At 43.8% G+C, this 20094-nt stretch overlaps 1 protein-coding gene across 1 annotated transcript in view; it reads right to left on the minus strand.

Annotated features, from left to right (window-relative positions):
• The window catches only part of CDYL2 (chromodomain Y like 2), an 89344-nt gene extending 70708 nt beyond the window's left edge, over positions 1–18636 (minus strand). Inside the window, exon 1 of the mRNA XM_090063131.1 lies at positions 16844–18636. Coding sequence (XP_089919257.1) covers positions 16844–16867 — 24 coding nt within the window. The 5' untranslated portion in view covers positions 16868–18636. The remainder of the gene's footprint in view (positions 1–16843) is intronic.
• Between the last annotated feature and the right edge of the window lie 1458 nt (positions 18637–20094).

Here is a 20094-nt window from a genome sequence, read left to right on the forward strand (position 1 = left end):
CGTTATCATCCTTGTGAATTCTGCTTATAAGGAAGGGGGAGCACTATATTACTTTTCCCTGTAGATCAAGGAGGCTGTTGCATCCTTATGATACATGGGAAGGTGTGCTATTCCTTGAGCTGCATACACTAAAAAGTGAAGGAAGAAACAGGAATGCAGAACCAATGCAGAGTTGTACAATAGGAGCCTGGTAACATGAAGCACCTGGCTGGCGTTACTTAATGCCCAGAGCAGGGGTTTGGACTCTTTCTTGCCCAGAGCAGGGGGTTGGACTCAATGACCTCATAGGTCCCTTCCGACCCTAGAAATCTATGAAAATCCATGAATTTATGAATACCTTTCCCCTTCTAATGTAGTTCTACATTTCCCTATTATAGAGCAGTTCCCCCACTCCCTCCCTTATTTTGCCCTACTGCAGGTGACCAACTTTTTTCTTGGGCTGCCATGCAGCTAGCATCCTCAGGGCCTTTAGCAGAGCCTAGGACACTGTGGGCATGTCTACATGTGCATTTACACTGGCTTAAAGTTACTGCACAGTAAGTTATTGCACAGTAAGCAGGAATAGGCCAGCATCTACATGTACAGGTGTTAAAGTGCTTTAACGCTGTGTGTGGACTGATGTGGGACTAAAGTTAGTCTCAAGTCTGTCCATACATACACTGTTACTGCGCAATAAGGCGTCTACAGTGCGTCCCTGTGCAGTAACTAATTGGGCGTAAATATGATGTCCAAGTCAGCGTAAGTTGCTGTATTTACTGCATGCATGTGTAGACGTGTGCCCATACTACACAGTAGTTTAGGTTACTGCACAGTGAATGCACAAGTGTAGATGCACCCTGTGAATATTTTTCTCTTGGTTTGGTGGTACTGTCTTGTTTTAGCTCTCTGAAAGCCCTTGTAAGGGACTTCAGATAAGAGAGAGGTGAAAGATGGCTTATAGATCAGACTGTAGCATTAGTAGTTGCCGTTTTAAAATATGTAAATTAGGTATTCCCTTAAGTAATGCTAGAATACTTTTATGTCAATCTTTCCCTAATCATCCATGTCAAAGGATATAGATGATGCCTTAGCAGAAGTCAAAAAGCACTGATAGTACATCATTGTTAGTTTTGATATATCACTTATTAAACAGCGCACAAATAGCTATGCCAAGCCAAATCTCTTCAGCACCCTGAAACATACAGTCTATTCTTTTGGTTGATCTTATTATTTTTAAAGTTAGCTTTGAGGCTTCTTTTTAAATGCATTTGTTATAATATAAAATCTGTTTGTGTATAAAATCTATAAAATATAGTTATCAGCTTGCAGTATTAGTAGGCAGTGACATTATTTCATAAAAATCTCTTAGACTCATACAGATAATATTCACTTTTGAGTGTTCCTAATTAGACAGGCCAAATTATATATTTGACATTCCCAGTTCATTAAGAGAAATGTCAACTAGTTAAGAGTAGCTGTATTTCTTTCTCTTTGAATCACCACAGTAGTTTATTGGCCTCAGTTATTCTTTTTTTATTTACGTTATAGAAAGTAATTTTCCACTATATACTTTTCCCCAAAGCAGGAGGCATCATACAAGCTTGTTGATTGGTTGAGCCCTTTCTCTGGTCATATCTCAGCAGTAAGTGTAAGAGCAGTGATATGTTAGGGTACCTTTCCAATAGGAATAGTGTGGATAGGAAACCTAACTAGTTTTAAGATGGCGCATCCAAGATGTATGAAAGTGATTATACGAAGTGGTGGTGTGTCACAGCACGAGTGAGAAATGTGGCGGTCTTTCCCAGTTGCACGCTCCTAAAATTCAAAGGAAAGGGTCTATCATGGGCTCCAGCCTTTTCAAGGTCAGTGGCTGCAGTGAATGTCAGACAAGCTCTTGCCCTTCACTAACATGTAGCTAACTTTGGCTGTGAGATCAGTGTAAATAAAAAATCTCAACTTTGCCTACACTGGAGATGTTTTGCAGAACATTGGTACCTTTTCTAACACTGTGTCTTGTGCTCTGATGTCAACAATTGTGAGAGGCCTCAGCATAGGTAGATTGGAGGTCTGCTAGCCATTTTCAACGTCATGTAAATTAACTGGCTTAGAGCAAGACTAATCTCTAGCTACAGCTATAGAGCTGTCTATGCTGGTGCTGCCAATACTATGGATGCTGGTACAGCTTGAAACCAGCAACGGTGTGTTTTGCAAAAGCTCCCTAACATGGACAAGACTCATAGGTCCAGATGGAGGACATTATTATGTAGTAGGGGCCAATATTGAAGGAGCAAGAGCCCTTCATAAAATCTCTCTTTTACATAGGCTACATTATGCTTATTAAAGTAATGCTCTGTCCTAACTGAGCTGCAGATTTGCTTATCCTTTGCCACGGCTCCTGTAGCTCACTTCTCTCAAACAACAGCAGTGATAGGGCACAAAGCTAGTTGAACAGTTAACATCTTTGAAAAGGGTAACATATCCCTGATTCAGACCTGAATGTACCCCAGTTCCAGGACACCCTTTTCAATATTTCCTGAGTTGCTGACTAAAAGTAACTCTCAGAAATGGAGCTAAAATCTGTAAGTGTAGGTCACCTGAATCTAACTCAGCTAATTAGATTTTATTTGGCAAAGCACAGCAATATTATGCAGTTCTACTATGTTCTGTTAGATGTGAAGCTTAGCTATTAAATAAAGTATCTGATCCTGGGAAGCTGAAACACCAAATATTCAAAATTTGGCGTGGCAAGCTGCTAATTAAACACTGCCACATTTGAAGGTGTATACAGTTGAATATACAACCAAAGCATATCTACAGTTCTGGGTCTAAGTCTTAAAAACAACAGCTTCAGATGGTGTGAATTCTGGAACAACTGCAGGTTGAAATCTCATCAGATCAGCTGCTCTCATATTTCAGCCTATGAACAGTAGGGATGTTGTGAAATTTGGGAATGGCTGTCTTCTGGGGCAGCAGGAGCACAAAGAAATGGAAATCACGCTTGGGAGAAGAATGGCATTTGGGGGAAGATTCTGCTGTCGAATGCCTGAATCTACAGCGTTTAACTTGGGAATAAAGATGTTAACAGCAACTGAAGGAATTCTGGTTGGGACTTGGAATTATAGAGAATTTTCTCCCCAGCCTGTGCATTATGATTTCATCACAGATCCTGAAATGAACTGCAGAATATCAGATTGTGATCATTTTAACACCAATGAGGAAGGGAGGTGGCTCTGAATCCAGAAGTACAAGTGTGCTGATTGCTTAAAGGCAATGTCCTTTCTCTCTGGTTGGTACGTCGGCTACCCGCGGCAGTTGCTAACTTCGCTGGAGAGAACTGGCACAGTTCACTGTACAAACAGTAAGTCCAGTTCAGCAAAAAAACAAAGAAAAAAAAAGATTTGCCTTTGTCTTCCAAACACAGCAGGTTGTCAGTGGCATTCGATATGAGGAGATGCAGCACAAAAAATAACAGCAGCACAGTTGTGGAACAATTCAAATCACAGGCCACAGCAGCTTGTCAACAACTGGTAACCATGCACACAGTGCAGTATTTGATACCACTTGTAAGAGTGAAGGGAGCGCTAGCCCTGGCACTCACTGGAAATACTGTAAGTATGCTGGTGTCTGTTGTGGGGTCAGAAAGTACCGATGACGAAAAGGATCCTGCTTCCTTATGACAAACTGAAGAAAAGGTAGACAAGTTATTCAGCCACGAGTGACAGCCGCCTTTCCCTTCTGCTAATGTTTCCTTGAAGGCTACCGAGGCAGCCAAATCAACACTTCATACAGAACGGTGAAACACAACCGACACCATCCACATGTTGAGTTGTAATGCTCCTTGATGGAAGGCTGTCCTGATTTAGCAAAAGACTGATGAGAATAATAATCTCGTTCCTGTGACATGTGCGAGGGGGAAAAATGTTGCTTCCTTCTTAGCTTGGAATTTCTCTTATCTTGATCCACTTGATAAATGTCGTGCAACACGCTGTTTGTATAAGGCCTTAGTCAGCAGGGAGAGACAACAAGGCCACCTTGGCACTCCTGCTTTCATCCGTCTTCTGATGGGAGTGCATGCCAGTGCATGGGAAAGGCACCAAAAGTCATTTATTGCTGGAAAGGAGGCAGCAGGGGAAGAGCAAACAGGAAGGAAGATGCCGAGCCATCAGAGCTGCCATTTCTAACGGAGGGCATGAGGGACGGGGCAGATCATTCTGCTGCTGTTGGGTCAAAAAGTCGCATCCGTGAAACTATATCTGAGGGCATTAGATCCAGCTTTATTTCACCCAAATTATGGACAGATCAGAAATAGGTCCACCGAGGGGGGGAAGCTAACTAAGCAAAGATCTAAATCCTAATATGAACGCAGTCACTTAGCAAAGTGCTCAGCCTAGATGAAGTAAGATGTCTGCTGTTGCTTTACGTCCGTGACTCTTTTGTGCAAGGGGCCCGTGGCTTCCCCAACATACTGCAGACGTAGTGCCTTACTGCCAAGTGCTAAATAAGATCCAGTAGTCTAAAAAGCTGCCTCAGAGCCATGCATTCGTTACCTTAATTGGAAAGAAAGGGAAAGAGGAGGAGGGAGTTCCCGAGTCTATACAGTAGAAAGCAAACTCTTCTTCTCACGTAAGTAAATAACTCTATGAATCCTAATAATCCTTGAAGCACCCATGTGTCTAACCTTGGGTGTGTCTGACTGTTCAACTGTAAGCTCATCAGGGCATGGTCTGTCTTCATATGGGCCTCTTATGACACGTAGGACAGCACTGGTATTTCAAACAAATGATGACAATAGCTTTAGCTAAATTGTTCATTTCAAGTCCAGGTCACACCCTCCTCCGTCACATTCATTTGATATTTGCACGATGAGTGTATCTGCACCTCCCAATTAATGCCTTCTCTGCAGGTTTATCCTCTTAGTCCTCCTTCACAAATCCATCAGTTTAGTCGCTACTTCTTTGTGGTGGTTGTTCTTGTACTACTTTCTAGACAAGACCTTGTGTAGCTTTTTCTAGCAGTCTGGCGAACTGGAGGAAGTCTGGGAATTTCCAAGTATCTTAACAGATCTCAGTGAAATGCGGTGAACGCTGGGTACCTCCCTCCCTTTTGATATTTTCAAAACAGCCTATCTGAAAGCACTAGTTCGGGTGAAGTTTCAGCCAGCTTATATTTAGAGGGAATAACACCAAGCTGCTCTATCATTTGATACTTCTGGCCCAGAAGCCTGCAAACCGGAACCCAAAGTTAAGTTTCTAAATCTATATTTATATATCTATATTCAGGCAATTTAAAAATGGCCTGATTTTCAAAAACTCTAAGTGCTTAACAGGTGTTCAGTTGGATGGTGCTTAGCAGTGCTACATATCAAGCCACTTCTGTCAGTCTAGGAGCCTGACTCTTTAGGCACATAGGGCACCTTGACACATGCTTTGGGGTGAGTGGGGGGGCTTTAATTAAAACAGCTCTTGAGTGCTACTCTAATTAAAGTGCCCGCAACGTCTTGTGTATTTAGCGTCCCACACTTCAAAATGGTGACAGGAGTACTTTAACTAAAGCTTGTTTGCTGAGCCTTCATTGCCATTTTGAAGCATGGGGACACCGAATACACGTGACCAGAGATGCCCTGAGCAGGCAGGGTACAGGGCCCGGGGCAAATCAGCCTGTGCAGGGCCCCACCCCCAGACGAGAGGAAGCTGGCAGTGGATTCGGGGGGTGGTGCCGAGCAGCCGGACATGAAGCTCTGGGGCCCAGGGCGGTTACCTCGATTCACACCCCTGCCAGGGATGGCCCTGCATGTGATGCTGAGGCTGCTGGTGCATGCTAACTAGCACACTCCAGCAGACTCAGTTAATCAAGTCTGCTCAAATGCGTGCTAATTAGAATGCACTGGAGCAGGCATTGGGCACATGTATAGGTGCGCATAAATATTAATAAGATTTTGGTTTGTTTTTTCCATGGGGCTTTGCCTCTTTCTCTTCTCCCACTTCAGAGTTGTTCTTTCCTTTCTAATTGCCAGCATCTCTTTTCTTTATTTTTTCTTACACAGCCAAATGAAAACAAAGCTATTTTGTCTTTTAGCCATCCTGGATTTCATACATTAATGGGATTATGTTTTCTCCCTGGTATTTTTTACTTCATTCTTCATCTCCTGCTATTTTTGAAAAGAGATCCTAATTTTCTGGGTCCTAACTTATCCCATTTTCTGCTGTCCTTACCTTTAGCCATACAAGCCTGAATTGACTTTGCCTATTGCTTGGTACCCTCCCTTCTTACTATTTTCCTCAGCAAAGCTATTGCAGTCATGTCCATGAGTTGCCCCTTGAGAAGCCACACTGTTCACTTCTTGTGCCTCGCACTCTGTTTTTCAGAGCAGCTTTACACTGGGGCACATTAATTCTGGTGTTCCTTTAGGATTTTCATACTTCCTGTCATTACTTACTAAGTTACTTAATTCTCCCAGAGTTGCTCCTTGACATCTAATAATGTCTTTTTGTTGCAGTTTTGAACTATTCTTTATTATGTTGTATTCAAATAGCTTGTGATCAGCTGCTTCAGGAATTTTCATGTTATCCTTGAGGTCTAAAAAGGTCATTTTCTCTTCTTCATGCCAGTGAGAATGGGATCCTGGATGCCTTTTCATCTGGTGGAGTTTGTACCCCTTGACTTTTTGGATCAGGGTGTACATCTCTCTGTACCCTAGGGAAAAGACTCTTGAATGATGCGTATGTGGCAACCCAAGAGAGATCTAACTTGTTTCCTGTGGATCCGGTAGTGCTGAGTTCATGAAGGTATGTGCTAAGAAAGGTTCATTTTTTCGTTTTCCTGAGTTTTGTGTGGTCAGATATGCTCTAGTTTGCAGTAGTAGCTCCACCCTACCATCTTTTGATTATGTTCCTTCAGTCAGAATCTCTGTCATTTATTTCTTCAGTAACTTCTGGGTTGTTTTATGTTCTGCTTATATTTGTCCGCAGATGCTTAAGTACCTAAATTTACCTTTCCCTATGATTTCTGTAATCCTTATGTCATATTTAAGTTGTCATGTAAAACGTCTTCATTTTCTGTCTTGTACTGCATGTCAGTGCTCAATTACTGGAATTCTCGCATGTTGCTACAAAATTTGGAGCCCCCAATACAAATCCTCATGATTATCAAACCTAGAAAATAGTAGTTACTACCGCTGCTTCAGCAGAAGCTATTAACTTCAATTATTTCTCAGAAAGAAGGCTTTCTGATACTCTATATGAGTCCCAAACTCTCTTCCATCTGTGTTCCTGTCTTTTTTGCTTTGAATATTCTTTCTCTACTCATGCTTATCATTGGAAAAATGTCTGAGCAATTCACCGACCTTACTTTCATCAGCCAAAGTATTAGGAGTCCATCATGATTTCAGCAAGCCCTGTTCATTCGCTTACTTCCTACGTGAATTACACTTAGCAGGAACTCCTTGGCAGTGTTCAGGATTTGCTCCACCTTCCTTTTCACCTTTTCTACCTTGTAACGTCTGCTGTTCTGTCACAATGAGTTTTCTGAAAGAAGCAGTTCCTCCAGCATATTCATTTGCTAAATGTAATGATTTTTTACACTAAGTCTTGTTAATTACTGTTACAAATTCATGAGGTTTTAATAAAAAAAAAAAAAAAAAAAAGCGCTGTTGGAAAATTCCAACTATACAGTATTATACAGGAAGATGGCTTATCTCAGCTAACTTTAAAAAAATACTCCTTTACCAAAACATTATTATATTGTGATGTTTTCTTTTTTCTATTCCTCCTATCATCAATGACTAATAAGCTATGTAAACAGACACTTTCTCCCCTACAATCAGCTTGTTATATTCCCTGATGTCAGAACACAGTTCATAACATCACTGTTCATCATAGTGAATGAAAAAGGGATGTCACAAGTGATGATTTTGGCTTTATTGAAAGAACCTGGCAAGTGGCACAGGACAACTAGAAGGAGGACAGCTATTCACATCCAACCATATTGGTAACCAACCTTTTCTAGATAGGAAATAAGAAAAAATAGTAATTCAATAAGTTTTAGGTGAAATGTGGCCATATTGGAAGTGTACTGTTGAGTGCAAATGGAAGTATATATTCAAAAAAGAATATTTTCAGAAGAAAATATAGTATTCTACATAGACTGGATACTTCTTCCAATGCATCAAAGCATAAACAAGTGAAAGTTGTGGAATAAATCCTTCTCCGGTCTCAAAATTTCTTGGTTCAAAGCAAAATAATAAAATGGGAAAACTGTTTTAGGTCCTCGTAACTCCTTTGTTCATTAACATATCTTTAGAATTACAATGATTTAATAAATTACCCCATTTTAGGCACGCCACCAAAATGCCTTCTAGTGTATTGTCATCACCTTTGCAGGAGGTTTGGGCAGAAACTGAGGTGCTGAGCTGAGACTACTTTTTATTATGCATGACATTACCTCATTGCCGCCTCCATATTTCTAGCTTTCCAACGGTTTCTTCCACCTGTTGCATCTTGTCAGCAGGCGGACTGTGAGCCTCCCTGGGGCTGAATCTGGCCTCTTTACTTGTTTACATAGTCCTCACCATGCCTGAGCATCTACTTTGACTCGCCCTCAAGGTGCTTGGATGACACAAGTTAATTCTGAATGTTAGAGCCCCAGAAGACCAACATGAGTGATCTCAGTAAGTTGTATCAGTATTTTCATTGACACTTCTGTTGCTTTAATGACAATAGTGGGGTGCTTTATGGAAGTGACTCTCCTTACTGACACTTCTTTGGTGTTTTCAGTTGCCCAGAGTTGGTTCCTTTGACTTAAGCAGTGCAAAAGGCTGCTGAAATGGTTTTTTGCAGGGTACCCTTACAAGTCCTGGTGATGGGTCTACTGGGGCTGGGGCCAGCATCAAGAAGTGCAAGTCAGAGGTGGGAAAAGGCAAAACTGTAGCATTGTGGCCATTTTGGGTGAGACTGCCACCCACAAGAAGCTAGCAGTGCACCAAAATCAGATATGATAAAGGCTCAAACCTGACTTTTCTGCATTATTTTTATTTTCATATTACCAGGTTGCCTACGCTACTTGCTTTTCAAGATGATTGCAATGGGTATTCTGTTTCCCCTGGTTTACTAAGATCACTGGTCGTTTCCAGATGTGCAGGGGCATGCGCTTGCAGCGGCACAAATAGTAGTGGCACAAATTTGTGCTGCTACTTTGTGCTGCAGTGCGCACTCCTGCACATGTCCATTGGCGGGGGACAAATTGTTCCGCTTTGGGCAAACTGCCCTTTCCCACTCTTCCCAGCTCCCAGAGTGCTGGAGCAGCCAGGGCACAAATGAAATAGTAGAGACCCTCTGGCTGGCAGACAAGAGCATCTCCCTGGAGGACCAAGCATTTGTTTGTTCCCACGCATGCTATAGTAGCATGCACCGTGCCACGTTTTTTCCTAGGCATTTTTATTTGCTACCTGGAAATCTGTTTTAACATTCATGGTGTGCAGTTTGTGGTGCCTCAAAGAGGTTTGCGGCACCACAAACCGCATGTGCCTGCATGTCTGAACAAGGCTGCTGGTTCCTACGTACTGCATACATGTCAGTCTAGCAATATCAAGAAGGATATGAGAAACCTTAAAGATACGCTGCAATATGCAGATTTTGAATTACAACAGATAACTAGAGATGACTGACTTGTACGCTGCCTCTATTGATGATAATATTACAATCTCTGTGTGATGAAAGAAAGTAGATCGAACCATATTTTCCCTCGGCTCTATACTACCAATTTGAAAGGATAAGGTCTTTGTAATAAACAAAGCTATTGTGACACCATTATTAAACAAGTCAGAAGGACATTTTTGTTTCTCTGAGAAACAGAAGAAGGATCTTATTTTCACTGATGTAAAACAAGCCAAGGTTAATACGTTTCATCATCATTTTCAGCAAACTGCAGATATTTTACATTTTTAAATAGTTCAGGATGAACTTTGGGAGGCTACTCGCTTAAATAGAAAGAATAATGAACTTTTAAATCATAACTGTTGTTAATTCTGAGGTGCCCATGTCATATTGCAAAAATACAAAGATATATGAAAAAGAAGGGACGATAACAAAAAAAAAATCTGCATGGATGAAAATACACAGAGCCAAGAAAACACTGCTAAAAGTCAAGTGAATGGACAAAGACACATATTATTAACAGCATAGTTAGCCATTACAATAACTCCTTTGATGTTAAAAAAAAATAAGTAAATAAAAAAATCGGCCAATTTTCCTCAATATTAGATCACATTTGAATTTAACAATTATTTGGATTAGGATACCTCTAAATATATTTTTTTAACATACAGGATAGAAACAACTACATTATTACAGGGCGAGTTGGAATAAAGGATATGAATCTAAATATAGAATAATGTTTGCAATTCACAAAAATACTATAAAAAGTCACAATGCCATTTATAATGAGCTGTAGACACAAACAGACTTTGAACTTAGACAATGAAGGGAAAGATACTCAGTTTAATTTCTTTTCTAAAGCATTCTTCACCCTGCATTCTTACCGGTGGTTTAATTGTAAGAGACGGTATGTTTCCAACGATTTGTCTAACCAGGAATCCACGTCACAAATTCCTTCTTAGGCCAAACTACATTTGGAGGATCTTTCAGGAACCAGGTGAAAGAGTTCCATCAAGAAAGTCATACAACACTAACACGCAGAAGAAAATTACATGGTTTGCAGTAACATTTTTCATACTCGATACCTCCCAAGGCCATTTACAATGCAACGAGGAAGCTGAATACTGGTAACATCATGACAGCGTAGGTAAACATGACAGCCACTATGTGCATACTAATAATTTTGGACACTGGAGTCTCTTAGTAAGAAAGTAACAATTACCAGTTACCTCATACTTGTTTTTTCCCTGAAAGCTTTAATCTGTAGAACTACATGACACGGGTAGGAGAAACACCAGTTTAACCTTTTATTGGCAGGCTGACACTTCAGTTCAAGTTGTTGTCCAGAAAGAACCGACTCCAGAGCGCTACGAGCACTGGTACAAGGCCTTATTGAAGATGGAGCTGAATCTAGACAGATTTGATCAGCAGTAACACTTTTTCTGACTAAACTATAATATTATTACAAGCTTTGTGCATGTAGCTAGCACTGGTTCTTCTGGATACCCCTGATTTTGATAATCCTTCGGTGTCACAATTCTACAGGGTTTAATAGCTGATTTGTCACAGAGGTAGTTGATGAAGTATTCTCCTCCGAAATAGTTACTCATAATGGGGCTAGATGCACAGCTGGTGCAAAGAGGTGTAATCCTGCTGCAGTCAATGTTACAGTCAACAGCTGAGGACCCGTTGACCTGTTGAACAGCTGAGGACCTGTTCTGATAAACTGTGGTTTTCTAATCTCATTTAACTAGAATCTGCTGCTTATAAATTGATATATTTTCCTTGCATCTCCCTTGAAGTCAGTATGCTCTTCTTATGACATCAGGTACAATCCCACAACAACCAATCCTTTTGTTTAAGAAGAAGCTGATTCTGGTTGGGAGATGATTATTTTTACTTCTTAAACTAAAATTATTTTCTTTGTCGGTCACATCTTTAATAGAGGACAAACATGTTCAATGGTTTTAAAATACATTCCTCCTTTCCAGAAGTTTTCCACGAGATATTGGCACATTTGCAGCGCTGCTCCATTCTGAAAGTGACTCCATTAAAACAGCATTTTGTGCTCCCATCTTTCTTAACTCTAAAAGACTCACATTGTTGTAGTTGTTACCCAAAGGATATTTTCTGCAAACACACCCTAGAATCTGAAATTCCAGGTGCACGCTTATTGATTCGCATTTTCGCCTATGTAGTAAGGGATTCAGTGTTCTTAGTTATATCTGTACAACACTCGTCTCCTTCAAATTTTGTCCATGCTGATACCTCTACTGGGGTACAGATGAAAGTGGGAGAATCTGACACTGCAGCTCAGATGGAGCTTCACTATCTTGTCGAGGAAATATTTTCACATAACAGGATGTAGTTTAAAACTTATTTTTGTCACTGATGCAGGTGGCAGGCCTCTGGACGCACACTGATATTACAGCTTTTTATTTAAGAGAGTTCCATTTTTAAAAGTCACTTTTCCAAATACACTAATGTTTTAAGTAAAAAATGTCCATTAGTTGCTAACAGTTTGAAATAATTAAATTATTGCGTTCCTGAGAAATCTACAAGCCACATTCCTCTTGAGAAACTTAACTGCAGCTCACAAGATCTCTTAGTTACAATATTGCAATATAACAATAACCTACATAAAAATTGGGATTTCCAGTACTCTTAAAGGATGTGACAAGACGTTATGACAGAATGTTTAGGGTATAATCTCATTGTTCTGAAAGCTCTGATTATGTTGGTTTATTGTAAACAATACGAAATGAAGAATATTTCGGGTCAGAACAGGAATGCCAGTCAGCTTCTGGCAAGACTCTGCATGGTACTGATAACAGATATTAGATGTTTGCCATCAGCTGGAGTTCGTTTTTTCCCCTTCCAGCTCTACTAGGGGAACCTCCCACCTCCAATACTTATATGTACTGGTTCATTATAAAAGTTACGGTTCCTAACCTTTCATTTGTATATTTTAATATTGGCAAATAGCCTTGAGAAGCCCAGTTCTTTTAAGAGGGGGTCTTATGTTAGATGTTGGAACTGACCTCAAGATGGAGAATACACAGGATATGCCAAAGCAGCGGCAGGAAACAGAATTAGCGTCAGTTGAAAAAAAAAGTTGAAATGTACTTTTGGATATGTTATTCTATCTTTTACTGAAATTAATGAAGACTTTCTATCAACAAGTTGTCGAAACTGTCAAGCAACATAGTGCACCTGCTGAAGACCACTATGGATATGCTGTTGCCAATGCTTTATTTAATTTTTATAGTTGTTTATAAATACACATTTCTTTGACATTCACCAAGATTTCCTCCCCTGAGAAAATATAGAGATACTTGAAAACCCTCTTACTCACTGGAGAAGCCCAGAATCACACCTAAGTGCAAAACAATCAAAACAAACCTTATCATTTTGTTCAACCAGTGAAGGCATAACTGTGCTAAAGACTTAGAATATTTCAGTCTAATTTAAAAGTTCCTAAGTGAAAATTTTTAACTACTTTAACATGAAAAAGAAAACTCTCTTTTCCTGTTGCCTTCAAAACCAGCACTTTCTAGTATCTGATGCATGATACTCACCCTAGATGTAGCCAATCTTGGTTGTAAAATTACACCAACCTAGAACCCAACTGCTAATTAGCACAGACTTCTCTCTGGGCGTTTTTCAATTTGTAGAATAAATGACAACTATTTCAGACTCCTACAAGAAATATAATAGAACAAACTTCAAGTAGAAGTGACTAGATGCCATATTTTTTTTTACATTGAAAAGTACATCAGGATCACAAAACATTGTGCTTAGTTGGCTGTAATCTTATTTTGCTTTAAAATCAAGACATTCATTGAATATATCTTCAAGTCAATATGTTGGAAAAATCTGTTTTCAAAATAATTTGACAATAGAAAATGATGAACTGATAGGCGACATATCTAAATTGTTTTTGAAATTTAAGATTTTTCACTGAATTACATAAAAATGAGTCAGGAAAAATTGACCTTGGGTTACGCGTGTAATAATGGCTCCGTAGTCACGTTTACTGTGACGATAGTACGTAGAAGTAAAATCATTTTGAAGCCAATAGCAATTATCAATTCTTACAGAAGTAATAATTATCACTGTCTTATTTACTGAACGTCAGGAAGAATCCGTGAAGGACTGAAATACTAGCGTCGTTCCACACGTTGCAGTGACAAGGTGCATCTACAATTAATTTCTTTTTCTTTTGAACCACAGTTCTTTCATTCAGACAAAATCTTACATCACTTAACATGCATTATGCCATCCTCACAATATTTGACGTGCCTGAAAAGGGACAGATGCCACATCCAACCAAGAACTGAGGTGTAAGCTCCAAACACATCAAGTGTCCGCGGTGATAACTTAATCTCCTGCTTCTAACTGATATTTGACATCAGAGCCTACACAACTTAAAAGCCGCTTTTTAACGATTCCAGGAAACCCACTGAGATCTCTTGATGTGGTTTTATTTTGGGGTGTTAAGAAGTTATTTAAGCAAAACTGAACATCTGCGCTTTTGCAACATATCAAGAATATAAACGTTCAGTTTCCCAGTGGTTTCTCCTAGCTCAGTCACAAGAAACGTCACTGTGGAAAGGGTTTTACACCAGATCATTAGACTTCCTAATTCACACCCTGCACATACTTGGATCATCACTTGTATATCAAGTGGCTGAATAAAAATGAGTTAGCCACTCAGGTCCCAAACATGTCAACCAAATCAAGATGGAAAGCCTTGATTTTATTTACCCACCTTGATGGCTAAAACTCTTCTCTATTACTCACCAATTAGCAAAAGCAACCCAAAAGGAATAGAGGTCAGCAGTGTTTCACAGGCTTTGAACCACCACACCTAGGAAGGTTTGGCTGCATTTCATGCTGCAGTCCAAGAGGGTTTCATCACCCAGCCTGGAAAAGACCCAGGGCCTTCCAAATAACTGCACTTGGATTGCTCTGGGTTACAAATCTGGCTTTCATAAACCATTTTCCCAGTATGTTGCTACTTATAGTATTTGCACACAGTATACCATCTCCCAGTCCCACAGGCCATCTTCGCAGAAAGAGGGAAGGCTCATAAGAGAGCATAGATTTTAATTAACGAGTAGAAGCTGTAACAACACAGCCAGCATCAACTCCTTCTAGAGAGACTCTAGACATGTAATGACATTTCCCCGGAGAGCAAGATGATCTAAAACCCCAGTCCTTCCTGATAGGCAATTATTTCATCAGAGGGGACGGCCCAAACTCATCTTTGATACAACAACTACTGACTACAAAGACGCTGCATCAGGGATGAAGCCGGCTTGGGGTCCTCAACAACTAATTGCAAACTGAAGCTACCTAAACTATTAAGGGAAGGTGGGGAAGAAACCTAAGTTAGCAATACTAATTCAGCTCACAACCACTGGACCTCTCACCTTGGGAGACTCTTGCGCTCTACTACTTTTAAGGAAGCCTGATGCCCCATTCAACTCAATGAAGATCCACCTCAAACCTCAACCATGACCTCTGCAAGGGGATTTCCACGGCAACAAGAGGCACAAAAAGATCCCTTTTGGACCCAAACCCTTAAACTTGGTGAAAATGGGGAACAACCCCCACTCCAAAAACACCATGTTCCCCGCCTGCCGTTAAAGATACAAAAACTGCACCTGCTTGGAGCGTGACAGCAGTCAGTCCCAAGCCTGGACTTGCTGGGGCCAAGCAGGAAGCAGAGCCACCACCCCGCTGGGTTTTGAAGTCTGATAACGGGGTTTGGCCCAACACTGGATGAATGGACGTATGCACCTCGGGTCCCCCACCGCGGTGCGTTTGAAGTCCAAAAACGGGGTCTGGCCCAACACTGGCTGGATGGGTGTGTGCACCTCGGGTCCACCACTGCGGTGGGCCCTGAAGCCCAAAAACGGGGTTTGGCCCAACACTGGCTGGATGGACACGTGCACCTCGGGTCCCCCACCGCGGTGGGCCTTGAAGTCCAAAAACGGGGTCTGGCCCAACACTGGCTGGATGGACGCGTGCACCTTGGGTCCCCCACCGCGGTGTGTTCGAAGTCCAAAACCAGGGCTTGGCCCAACACTGGGTGGATGGACGCGTGCACCTCGGGTCCCCCACCGCGGTGGGCCTTGAAGCCCAACACCGGCTGGATGGACGCGTGCACCTCGGGTCCCACCGCGGTGCGTTCGAAGTCCAAAACCGGGGCTTGGCCCAACACCGGGTGGATGGACGCGTGCACCTCGGGTCCCCCACCGCGGTGGGCCTTGAAGCCCAAAAACGGGGCTTGGCCCAACACCAGCTGGATGGACGCGTGCACCTTGGGTCCCCCACCGCGGTGTGTTCGAAGTCCAAAACCGGGGCTTGGCCCAACACTGGGTGGATGGACGCGTGCACCTCGGGTCCCCCACCACGGTGGGCCCTGAAGCCCAAAAACAGGGTTTGGCCCAACACCGGCTGGATGGACGCGTGCACCTCGGGTCCCACCGCGGTGCGTTCGAAGTCCAAAACCGGGGCTTGGCCCAACACTGGGTGGATGGACGCGTGCACCTCGGGTCCCCCACCACGGTGGGCCCTGAAGCCCAAAAACAGGGTTTGGCCCAACACCGGCTGGATGGACGCGTGCACCTCGGGTCCCACCGCGGTGCGTTCGAAGTCCAAAACCGGGGCTTGGCCCAACACCGGGTGGACGTACTCGTGGACCTCGGAAGTCGAAAGCGGGTTTGGCCCAACCCCGGCTCCACGGCTTTGTGGGCTCTGAAGCCCGCCAAGGCGCTTGGCCCAGCCCGGCTGGCCGGCCGGGGGCGTGGAGCGGGAGCGGGGCCGAGGCCGGGGCGCCCCGCGGACTTTACCTGGACTTCCCGCACTCGCTCGGCGGGCGCCGCAGCCCTGCCCAGCCTCCCGCCAACTCCGGCTCCCCCGGCGCCGCTCCGCCTCCCGCCCGCGAGGCCTGCAGCGAGCCGGCCCCGTGCGAAGTGGGGGGAGAGGAAGAGCCGGAGCGCGGGGCGGGCGGCTCCATCCCTGCGCCCGCCGGCCCGGCCCTGCCCTGCCCTGCCCTGCCCGGCGCGGCAAGCGCGGCTCCCTCAGCCCCAGCCCCAGCCCCAGCCCCAGCCCAGCCCGATTTCCTCCGGCTCTTGGGGAACTCGCCCGGCTCGGCGCGGCGCGGCGCTGCCCTCCTCCCCGCGTCCCCGGCGGCGGTGCCCTACCTCATAGAGGTCCCCCGAAGCCATGCCGGGCGGCGGGACTTGGCTCGTCGGCGCCTTCCCCACCTCTCCCGCTCCCCCCGGCGCCGTCCCTCGCTCTCGCTGTTGAGTAAACTGTGTTTTGCAGAATGACAGGCTTTGGGGCTGGCTGTGCGCAGAATCAGAGGCGAGAGACACAGGGAGGCAGGCGGCGGGCGGGCGGCGGGCGGGCGCGGGGCTGGCGCAACCAGCAGCAGCAGCAGCAGCAGCAGCAGCTCGGGAGCAGAGAGCAGCGCTCAGTGCGCGCCCGCCCCGGCCCCGGCCCCGGCCCCGGCCCCGGCCGCCCGCAGCCCCCGGCCCGCCCCCGCCAGGGGCTCCCCCGCAGCCCGGCACCCCGCCGCGCACTTGCAACTCTTCCCACCGCACGCACCAAATCAAGGAAGAGCCGGGGGGGCCGAGACCTGCGCTGCATGCACATCAGCGCCAGCCCAAGGTCAAGGCTGGGGGCTGCCCGTGCCAGGGGGCATCCTTTCCCCTGCTGCCAAATTGGGCTGGCGCTGCTGTCACCCCCTGTGTGCCCAGCCCCGGCGGATGGCCACTAACTTCCCCTTCCTCCGATTTCGCGAGAGCCCAGGAAATGGAGGTTGTTTTCACGTGGATCCCAGGCCGCCGGCCATACCCACCCTCGAGACCGCCCTTGCCCAGAGCGGGGGCCCCGCTGGTGCTGTCGGCAGGGCTGGTGCCCCCGCCCGACGGCCGGCAGGGATGCTGTGGGCAGGAGCGGTGCCCGCCGGATTCAGGAGGCGCCAGTCACTCGCGCCCCGGAGGGTCTGCTCCGCTTTGACGGCGCAGAGGCATGAGCCTGCTCCCCTCACCTCTTTTTCCACTTTACGGAAAGGGGAGACCCCACCCGAGCTCTCCCCTTGGGGCCAAGCGAAACTCGGGGGCGTCCGAACCCCAAAGCCTCGGGCCTTGGGCCTGCACGTAGGACGCCCACCAAAGGTTTTGCAAACGTGAAGCCCCGGATGGGGGTGGAGGATGTTTGCTGGTAGTACGGCTCTGGACTGACTCTGGGATTCGGGATTTGTTTTGGCTCGTTCGGTTCGGAAATTTAAGTAACAAACACACAACCCCTCCTCTGTTTCCACTTCACATTTTTCCCGGCCTTGCTTAGCTTCCAGGCAGCAGGAAGCTGCTGAACCCCAATGGAGAGCTGCCTTTCATGGCTTGGGATAGCACATGGACTTCCAACGGCAAGGAAACCAGCATTGGGAAGGGGCTGTGTTTTGGGGAAACGTTATGACCCCAGCGTTTCAAGAAGTCAAAGGGTCTTTTGCCGCAGGCCATGGTTACGGTAGCACATGACCGACCCTCCCAATCCTTCCAAGCAGAGGGATGTATTTGCTCCAGCTAAAGAACCATCACCTCCCAAATAACAGCTCGTGGACAAAAGAGAGGAAAGCAGTTGGATTCTGCTTTAATCCAATTATCGTCTCTGGGCGTCATGGACAAACACCCGATTGTCATTGTTACCAAACTTCAGGCTCCATGTTTTTAACCTACAAGGTACCATTGACACATAAATAATCTGGCCTTTGCCAAGCCATTCTTGGTAGCTGACACTGGATGGTGTTGGGACAGGCTCTGAATTAGCCCTGTTTTCTATCTGCCTTCTTTTTATTGGTTTTTACTGTCTTTGTTTTTACATTTTTGTTCCTTTGAATGCTGCTGCAGTTGACATGAACGTGTGATCTTTCAGTAAACGGACATCCATTTGAATAGGTGGAAGCTGGTCGATACCATGCACAATATGATATTATTCTACAACATATATGCCGTATGTAACATTATGCAATAATTCTACTTTTTTATTAGTAAATATGGTTATTTTTGAGCACTGAATTGCTTCATGAAATTTCATTTCCAACCAGCAGTTCAGCTACATTAAGTGTTAAATATGGTATAACTAGATACTTTTTAATTAGCAGAAATGTTGACTGTATTTGGTACTTACAATTAATATTTCGAATTTCATAATCTCTTTACTTTGACATTAGGAAACAATATTTATCTATTTCCTTATCGACTGTCCAACCAACTAGTATCTTGAATCATGCACCTAATGATTATGAACTTGCCAGGTAACCAGTTTAGTATTGACTTCTACATCAATAAAAACTATCTTATAATAGTTTGGAGATTAAAGCAAGTTCTGGTTCATGTGGTCTGCTGGATGATATGATCCATTTTAAATTCCTAAAAACTGGGCTATGCTGCTTACATAAAATATAATAGCTTTGTAGGAGGAAGTAATGAGGTTTGTTTTATGCTTACCAATCTGCCAGCCATATTTGCATTTTGGGGATCTGATATTTAAGCAATACAAGGTTGAAAGGACTAAGAAGCCGCATAAGCTACCCATGCCATGAGCATAACTAGTAATTAGCACAACAGAAATTCCTAAATTCCCAAGAAATGTGTTCCTCGATCATCACGCCCCATGGTTTTGCCTTGATGCTCTCATAGAACTCCTTTATTATCAGAAAACAGATACATTATTTTGTAGTAAAGTACACTAGGAGTCATAATTTACAACAGCAAAGTTCACTGAGCAGAACAGGTAGATATTGGGAAAGTTCCCTACATTTCCCTTCATTTGATTCTTTACATCTCTTTCCTTTCAGATTTTTTTTGCAAGGAACACACCTGCCATTTTACTTCTCTCCACAGCAGAAAACAAAATGGCATCCAAAAGAAATGAGTCACTTCTCAAGACTTCCTTTTTTTAATAAAATGTTTGGGTTTTCTTAGTATTAACTAATGTGAAAGATGTCTTGAATGAACCATTGCCTTATTGAAGAACATATCTTTGATCCTTCATGGTTGATATACCTAATAATATTTTCCCCTTTACTTCAATGCCCCTGTGTTCTCAAACCACTGAAACCTGGAACAGTCACCCTTTTGACCTTCTTGGAGAAACTTATAGTATGTGGCCTACATTTTAGAAGAACATGGGTGTGCATCATATGTTTAGCTTAAGCGGTGTCTCATATAAAATTGTCACAGAAGACATCATAGTGCAAGTAGGATCACAACCCAGGGAAATGTTACTTTTTGGATGTTTAAAATAATGAATGCTTTAGTGAATACTTTGAAGAGGGGAAACATCTTTTTCCTGATTACTCATTCCTTGTTTTTTGAATCTGCAGTCTCTTGGGATTTAGTGGCATGCGAGTCAATAGTGAGGAGAAGGAAAAGGACTTTTGTGACTG

The sequence above is a fragment of the Crocodylus siamensis genome, chromosome 9 (assembly GCF_052110815.1).
Source record: "Crocodylus siamensis isolate JL-2025a chromosome 9, ASM5211081v1, whole genome shotgun sequence".
NCBI classification, from domain to species: Eukaryota; Metazoa; Chordata; order Crocodylia; family Crocodylidae; genus Crocodylus; species Crocodylus siamensis.